The following is a 9,008-nucleotide window of genomic DNA, read 5'->3' as shown; positions in this document are numbered from 1 at the left end:
GCTGTCACTTGGGTCCACTTGGATTGAGGAGTAGGCTTCTGAAATACTTCTCTTTCACCATGGACAGTTACTGTTTGAAGGGAAATTTTCCGTGGTGCATTTTGGGAATCTTGCCTTAATATGAGACCTCATTTATATCTTAATCATGCCCTTCTTAGCAGTAAAAGTAACCAGAAGTAAAAAGCAACCAGCTACCATGGAGCAGAATCAAGTCCTTAATGTAAGTGTAACTTGAACTCAGTATTAACATGTTTTTGTCTACATCCACATACGTATCTGCCATGGCAATAGACTTGTTATTTTTTTTTTAGAGCCTTTCAGAGTGATTTGGAAGTAGGAGGTGATTGAAGCAGGGACACATAGATGCTAATACTTTACAGTATCCCTTCCCCATGGCAGAATTTGGTCTCATCTGTTAGATCAGTAGATCTTTTTTTTTCTTTTTGCACATGTAGCTGTTTTTAATAAAAACTAGGGAAAATGTCTTATCCCTCTTCTTTTTTTGTTGTTTTTTTTTTTCTTATTTATATTGAATACCTTGGTCTTTTTTATCAGAATATGATTGATTCAAAACTGATAGCAGTTAAGGTTTCTGAACAGCTCCCATTTCTTTCTTGCAGCTCTGCTAGATCTCAGGGATTGGGATGCTATTTCACATACACTGGTTGTGAAATAAACTTGCTTAAGTGACATTTCCAGAGGAAATCCCTAGTATCCCCATGGTTTTCAGAGCAGGTGCTTTGAACCGAGTAGCAATTTTGTGTCAGAAGTGTGCTTTTTGATAACTCTGTAAATATTAGTGCTGGAAAAATTGCCATTTATTTGCTCAGCAGGAGCTTCAGTCTGGGCATTCTGCAACAAGATGCTGAGATAGATTTTGCTGGTGACAACAATTCTTCGTTTCATCTTTTTCTCCAGACCACGGACAGGAGGCCTAATTCAAGTGAAGAGGGGGAAGGTACTGAGGATAGAGGAGTTTAGGATGGGGAAGAAGATCAGGACAAGTATTCTACCCGGGTCCAGGATGTGAAAATTTGATCCCTTTGTGGTGCCTGTCACATGATTGTGCAGACAGGCTGGGTTTGGGTAGTTCTTAACTGACACATACCTTACTTAGCAGCATTGTGATGTGCTTCTAACCTATATCTGAATGTATCTGATAGTGTGTACAGCCTTAGTGAAGCCATAGTTTATAAAAAATCACGAAAGTAACTTTTTTCTTTTTTTTTTCCCCTGTAGCATGCATCCGCTGTGAGGACGTGTTTGGCATCTTGGGAGAAAATTTTACTTTTCCAGTAAAGATAAAGAATAAAGTGGAAATTATTTGGACGAAAAACAAGGATAAAGTGGCTGAATGGGAAGGGCAAGCCAAACCGACATACTTTACTTCTCTCCAGAACAGAGGCTTGCTTAACAAGGAGAATGGGTGCTTGGCTATATTTAACTTGGAAAACAGTGATGCTGGCACATATGTGTTAGACTACTTGGATTCTGCGAAAAATAGATATGTCTTAACCTTCATACTTGTTGTGTTAGGTAAGTAGTGGAAGAACTGCATAAGGAATTTGTACCACTTTATTCACTTTAAGAAGGCAAGAAAGGGGATTGTTTATTGGTCAGGGAAGCAAACAGAAACAGAGGGGGGGCTGTTTTTTGGCTCTATTGTTAAGTTGCTTAGGCACTTTAAACAAATTTTCAAAGGTGGCATCTAATTTGTGTGCCCGTCATTACTTACCTTGGATGACTTCTGGAACGTGTGTAGATGGCACACTGTGTACTTTCAGGTAGATAACCAAACTCTTTGAGCAAGCTGACCAAGTTATCCCTGGCAGTATGCATCTACTAAAGATGCTCCTGCAGACATATTATACATGCTTGAATATCTGTGGCATGACCCTGTGCAGATCTACGCAGTTTCACTAGTAGTCTTTGGGAGATATATTTGACCAGTGTGTATATTAGTCCTGTTGACAATGAACCATGAGGAGTCTCAGACTAGACACTGAAGAACCCCAAACAGGGCCACTTCTAGAAATATGTTTCTCTCGTGTGCACATGCATGTGAGCACACATGCACACCTTACACATCCACTTCTGTCTATGCACTCTCCTGCTGCTTTTGCTGCTCCAGCCCTTGTCCTGTGTTAAAATTCAAGGCAGTTTAGAACCAAAGTAATACAGAATGTTTTCTCTCCTTCTAGATCCTCCTTCAGAACCTGAATTAAGTTGCAACATCAGTGGTGATAACCTTGTGTTAAAATGTAGAGCAGATTTCCAGAAGCCTCTGAATTACACTTGGAACTTCAGTAGCACACCAGTCACTCATCAGACCCAGGAAGTTGTCATCCCTCAGCAGCATGTTGATGCTTCTGAGACAGCTTCATGTTCCATTAAATTCTCTCAAACGGAAAAGACCTCTGAAATCTCTTTGACTCAATGCTTTCCAGATAAAAAAGGTAATGAATGGGTCATGTTGTATATGCAAGTCTGAGAGGCTAGGTTGGGAAGCAGCATTGACTTTGACTATAAGATTTCTACTGACTTCTTAGGAAGTTGAATTTAAAGAGTAAAAAGCATCAGAAGTAATTTGTCTGCTAAAAGTGTGTTAAGGATAGGTGAAAAGTATGAGGTTGACAGTTTGATTCTCCCCTGGAAAGGTACTTTTTGCAGGATTCTCAACAGAATAAAACCTTCAACTGTGACTTGTAATGAATAATAATAAAGAGGGATGCACACTTAGAAGATTGCTTCTGAACCTTCTGGCCTTGTGTAATTAATGCTAATGACTAAGTTATCCTTGGGACAGCAATGTGCCCTGGTGGCCAAGGAGGCCAATGGTATCCTGGGGTGCATTAAGAAGAGTGTCACTGGCAGGTTCAGAGAGGTTATCCTCCCCCTCTACTCTGCGCTGGTGAGGCCTCATCTGGAGTATTGTGTCCAGTTCTGGGCTCCCCGGTTCAAGAGAGACAGGGGACTTTTGGAGAGAGTCCAACAGAGGGCTACGAGGATGATTAAGGGACTGGAACATCTCTCGTATGAGGAAAGGCTGAGAGACCTGGTGCTGTTTAGTCTGGAGAAGAGAAGGCTGAGAGGGGACCTTATCAATATCTATAAATATCTGAAGGGTGGCTGTCAGGAGGATGGAGCCAGTCTCTTTTCAGTAGTGCCCAGTGATAGGATGAGGGACAATGGGCATAAACTGCAGCACAGGAAGTTCCACCTCAGCATGAGGAAAAACGTCTTTACTGTGAGGGTGATGGAGCACTGGCACAGGCTGCCCAGAGAGGTTGTGGAGTCTCCCTCTCTGGAGACCTTCAAAACCTGACTGGGCACATTCCTGTGCAACCTGACCTAGGTGATCCTGCTTTGGCAGGGGTGTTGGACCAGATAATCTTCAGAGGTCCCTTCCAACCCCTACCCTTCTGTGATTCTGTGACTATTGTACTCTTTGTACTGCTTTCCATGAACTGGAATGAAAACTATTGAGTAATTTCAAGTGAGTCATCTAGCAACCATTAGATAATAATTTCTCACCTAGCAGGTACATGAGTCAATAAGCAAACTTCTTTTCCTCCTTCACAGACAGATATAAAAAGGAGAAAAGAGAGTTTTCCTGCTGTTGCTTATTGCTTTGGGACAGCCAAGCTTCTGGTCAGCTTGAGGCTTGCCTTTTTTTTTTTTTTTTTTTTTTAATAGAACACATTTGGAATCATCTGGTGTGTAGGGTGTGTAAGGCAGTCCCTAACTGACAAAATTTCCCACTTCTGTGCAAAAGTAATTTTCATGGTTTACCGGTCTAGAATTCTTCCTCCTTCGCTGGAATTGTGTGTTAAAGACTTGTAGAAATGAGACATGTGGTGGGTTGACCTTGGCTGGCTCCCAGGTGCCCATCACACTGCTCTGCCACTCCCCTCTCCTCAACAAGATGGAGGAGAAAATATGACAAAAACCTCGTGGGTTGAGGTACGGACAGGGAGATCACTTGGCCATTACCATTACAAAACAGACTAGACTTGGGGAAAATTAATTTAATTTATTGCCAATCAAAATCGGAGTAGGATAACAAGAAACAAGAACAAATTTAAAACACCTTACCCCCACCCCTCTCTTCTTCCTAGACTCAACTTCACTCCTGATTTCTCTGCCTCCTCCCTCTGAGCGGTGCAGGGGTTGGGGAATGAGGGTTGTGGTCAGCTCATTACGTATTGTCTCTGCTGCTGCTTCCTCCTCATGCTCTTCCCCTGCTCCAGCATGGGCTTCCACCCAGGGGAGACAGTCCTCTGCGAAATTCTTCAGCATGGTCCTTCCCACAAGCTGCAGTTCTTCACAAACTGCTCCAGCCTGGGTCCCTTCCGCAGGGTGCCATCCTTCAGGAACAGACTAGTCCATGGGGTCACAAGTCCTGCCAGAAAACCTGCTCCACCCTGGGCTCATGTCTGTCCATGGGTTCACAGGTCCTGCCAGGACCCTGCTCCAGCACAGTCTTCCCATGGGGTCACAGCCTCCTTCAGGCATCCCCCTGCTCCGGCGTGGGGTCCTCCCTGGGCTGCAGGTGGAGATCTGCCCCAGCATGGAGCTCCATGGGCTGCAGGGGCACAACCGGCCTCACCACAGTCTTCACCACGGGCTGCAGGGGAGCCTCTGCTCCGGCGCCTGGAGCCCCTCCTGTCCCGCCTCCTGCTCTGACCTGGGGTCTGCAGGGCTGTTGCTCTCACGTATTCTCACTCCTCTCTCCCAACTGCTGCACAGCAGTTTTTACCCTTTCTTAAATATGTCATTGCAGAGGTGCTACCACTGTTGCTAATGGGCTCAGCTTTGGCCAGTGGTGGGTCCGACTTGGAGCCGACTGGCACTGGCTCTTTCTGACATGGCGGCAGCTTCTTGGCCTCTTCTCATAGAAGCCACCCCTGCCGCCTCCCCACTACTGAAACCTTGCCATGCAGACCCAATACAAGATACTTGCTGAAATGTCATTTGGTTGAGATTCGGCTCGGCCTTTCATAGGCCAAAAATGGAATAGACATCGCCTTGCAAGCGGTGACGTGCCTCCACTGAACGAAGGTACTTACATGTAGCTTTCCTGCAGCTGCCTTAGGGTGTTGCTAGTAACTGACTCTGGAGCATTCATTTTTTGAGGTTACCTTTTCAAAAACAAATAGCTGTCAAACATACTCAGCATTGTATTTCTACTGAAGTAGTGTATCACACAGTTGCTTTTTAACTAACCAATCATTATTGATTTTATTTTTTTAAAGGAGACAGCTATCACAAAAGGAGCAGAGGTTGTCTTATTGCAGCTTTTGTTATCTCAATTCTAGCTGTAGGAATAGTAGGATTCCTATGCAAAAGAGGTATGTATGGTAAGCATTTCCTATTTGAGCTTAACATGCTTCAAGATTATGCTGATATAAGGTTCTGTAGAATTTATGAAAGTTTCTGACCATAGTATGTATTGTAAACACTGTAGTAGAAACAAATACAACTTAGGCAAAGGCTAATAGATTTGAAGGAAATAATATACTGAAGTTTCTTGCACTCAGACACTGGGCTCTGCGTACTGGGAAACACTGTAGTCTGTACATTTCTCTTTCAGACTGGTTCATTTATTGTGTGTTTCTATTTACCAGGTATCTATGGCCTCTGGTTCCTACCTGAGCATGCTTTCACTGCCTTTTTTGAGAGCATCATAAAGCTGCCCTCAAGATCAGATTTGTTGTTGGGACAGGCTCATACCAGGGACTGTTGAATACCTTATGCTGAGTCTAATCTGACAACTCGGTGTCCTCAGCTGATGCATAGGGACTCCTGTGCCTCCTGTCAGCCTGTAATGCCATCATCTTGGACTTCTAGATTTGTTTCTTGATCCATCCCTATACTGAATTTGAGTATCTTACCTGAATAAGACAGCTTATTCAGAAACGGTAGTTGTAAGCTATCACTGTGTATCTTTTGCTGCCACTTAGGTTAATATGTCAGGTTGTATTCTGGCTTGAAAAAGAGGTGTACACCATCTCTCTTTCCCAAGAGAAGGAATACATTGTTTCATCCTAAGAGTGCTCTGCATGGAAAATTCTTGTTGGCTTCCAGGTGGGGTCACCACTTGGGGGTGGCTGCAGGGTGAAGAGCATGGGATGCATCTCCTATCTGGGAAGGACTAATTGATCATACTCTGGCGGGAGGCTCTGATCAGAGTATACATAGATGTATATTGCATGTGGACCTTATGCTTTCCTGATCATTCTCTATTTAGTTTCCGTTGGCATGGAATCATAAAATAAATTAAGTGGGAAGGAATCTCTGGAGGTTTCATCCAGAGGACCAACTTCAAAGCTAGATCAGGTTGCGCAGGGCCTTGTCCAGTCAAACTTTGAATAAGTCCAAGGATGGAAATTCCCCAGCCTCTTTCAGCATGTATTCAAGCACTGATTCACCCTTGTGGGGAAGAATATTTTCCTTATTTCTGTTAGGGATTTCCCTTTTGCAACTTGAAGCCATTGCCTTCTGTCTTTTTGTTCTGTACTTCTGAGAGGAGTTTCCTTTGTTTTCTAGGTAAGTTAAGTTAGTTGTAGACTGTAATTAGCCATCCCCTTAGCCTTCTGTTTCTTCAGGCTGAACAAACCCAATTCTATCAGCACCTCCTTGCACAGCTCCTGTCCCCTAAACATCTTGGTGGACTAGCTGGACTACCTTCAGAGTGTCAGTGTTTTTTCATGAATTGGGAGCCTAAAACTAGACACAGTACTCGACATTTGGTGTCACAAATACTGAATAGAAGGGAAGAATTATTTCTGTTGATGGGCTGACTACAATTCTGCTAACACTGCCCAGTATCTGGTAGGCTTTTACTGCAAGGGCACATTTCTGACTAATGTTCAATTTGTGGTCCACCAGGGCTTCCAGGTCCTTTTCTACAGAGCTGGTTTCTAGCCAGGCAAAGCTCAGCCTGTGCTGCTCAATGGGGTGATTTCAAGAGGTGCAGGAATTTATGTTTGCCTTTGAACATTACATCTTTGCCAGCACATTCCTCCAGGATGTTGAAGTCCCTCTGAGTGGCAATCCTGCCTTACAGCATATCCCCTGCTCTCCCCAGTCTGATGTCATCTGCAAACTTCCTGAGGGTACCTTCTGTGCCTTTGTCCACGTTGGTGATGTTGAACAACACTATGCTTGTTATCAACACAGGAAGAATGTCACTGATTACTGGCCATTAGTTAGACTCAATTCAGCTGCTTCCCTTGGAACAGCGAAGATTTGCCCATGCTAGAAAATAAACTTGTTATACCGTGGTAGGATAAGCACTACACAGATATAATCAAACAGAAGATGTGATTTGCTGATTTAAGTACAAGACTCAGAATCATAAATTGCTAAGCTCTGCTTTAGATTTGGTTAGATGTGTTCTGACTTCTTGTTGTTGCAGGAGGCCCATTTTGTTGATCTCTCACTGATTGTCTTTGCCCCAGAAATGATATTTCACTCTTTCTTCTTTCCCCAAGTCAAGTATTCAGTTGCATGTCCTAAGTGAATTTTTTCATTTTGGTTGTGGGGTGATGGGCAGTAGGGGCGATGGAATGGATGGAGGCTGTCAACTAGTTTCCAAAAGCACAAAACTTTATTTCTCAGTAATTTCTCCAGGTATTACATTTGTTTTGGTGCAGGTAGAACTAAACTTGGAACAGGAAGAGCTGCTCAGAAGAACAGTCCGGTGCATGGCTCAGGTAAGACAACTAGAGTGTCACAAATGTGTGAAAATCAGACTATTGCTGTAATTTGGCTAGTCTTGTAAATGTTTTCTCTGTGGCAATATAGTCTTTATTGGAGAGGTAAAGGAGTAAGTTTTCTTTCAGGCCTTAGTTGTTTTACAGAGTGTAGTTATTTTTTCCAGGTCACTAACACATACTTTCTAAAATAAATAAATTTTGTTATTTTATTTGTTTTGTTATTTGTTATAGGAGAGCATCAGCTACTTTGCTCTGTGGACAGCCAAGAACAGCCTAACTCAGACAGAGGTAAGAAACCTGCATTGGGGTATAAATGTTTCTAAACATCTGCTGTTGGTTGGAGCAAGGAGTCTGAACTGCTCTTTCCTTTTTTGCAGGGTCTAAGCTTTTGAGTTAGTTTTCAGTGTGTGCACATGTGGCCTCAAGGTCTCAGTTGAGGTCCAATGTTGGATAATCATAGGGAGCTGCACTTAGTGGATGTGTTAATGGGGCTAGAAGAATTACTGACAGTGAATGGCCTGAGATTTGCCTGGTCAGCAGCTCTCTTTTGGAGGTGAATTCCACTTCTGACGATGACAAAGGTGGCCTGGCCTCAGGATGAGGGCTGGAAAAGCGCACACTATAGGGCAATCTGTCTGTTGGAGAACTTACTCTTTACATTTTGGTTAGGGCTGGTTTATGTGCTGAAATGAGGTTAATATTTCTTCTATCTCTTTTCATCTTACCTGCCTGTCCCATTTATATAAACTTCTTTCAGAAATTTGACTGATTATTTTTCTAAACCCAGAATTCATATTGAGTGCTTAGGGCTGGGCACAAATGTAATACATTGCTTATTCCCAGTGTCTCTGTGGAAGTTTCTTGCTGGCCTATCTTGGAAATTGGGCAGCTGGCCTTTCTCTCTGTGCATTGAATTTGACTTGGAAAGCTGGTGGTTCCAGTGGGTGGGCTTGATGCTGTGCATGTAGCAGTAGATTTAATGATGACCATTGAAGGTATTATCACATCAGACTGGCAGGAGTTTGCTGTTAGTTTACCTTGGTTATATCTTGAAAATCCATCCCAGGACTGGTGAAGACAGGCATGTTGCTAGTCTGGTGTGCAGACTTCTGGACCTTGCTTTTGGTGCTTGCTTACATCCTGTGGTTCAAGTTGTAATTGTCTCCTTACCCCTTTCTGTTGTTTCAGGAAAAAATCTGTTAGCGGCACATTTTGATTCACTCAGTCCATTTTGCAGGCCTGTCTTCTCCTTATAAGAGTCAAGATGAGGGAAGGAGGCCATAAGTG

The 9,008-nt window shown here is 43.3% G+C and overlaps 1 protein-coding gene across 1 annotated transcript in view; it reads left to right on the top strand.

Annotated features, from left to right (window-relative positions):
* Nucleotides 1-1,239: 1,239 nt before the first annotated feature.
* Nucleotides 1,240-9,008, top strand: part of CD58 (CD58 molecule) — a gene marked incomplete at its 5' end in the record, with an annotated part of 16,274 nt that continues 8,505 nt past the window's right edge. Inside the window, 3 exons of the mRNA XM_010282815.1 lie at nt 1,240-1,536; nt 2,202-2,456; nt 5,256-5,351. Of these exons, the coding sequence (XP_010281117.1) occupies nt 1,240-1,536; nt 2,202-2,456; nt 5,256-5,351 (648 nt within the window). The remainder of the gene's footprint in view (nt 1,537-2,201; nt 2,457-5,255; nt 5,352-9,008) is intronic.

The sequence above is a fragment of the Phaethon lepturus genome, unplaced genomic scaffold, assembly GCF_000687285.1.
Source record: "Phaethon lepturus isolate BGI_N335 unplaced genomic scaffold, ASM68728v1 scaffold6850, whole genome shotgun sequence".
NCBI lineage: Eukaryota > Metazoa > Chordata > Aves > Phaethontiformes > Phaethontidae > Phaethon > Phaethon lepturus.
Note: the sequence above shows the minus strand (reverse complement) of the source record. Positions and strands in the feature narration are given on the sequence as shown.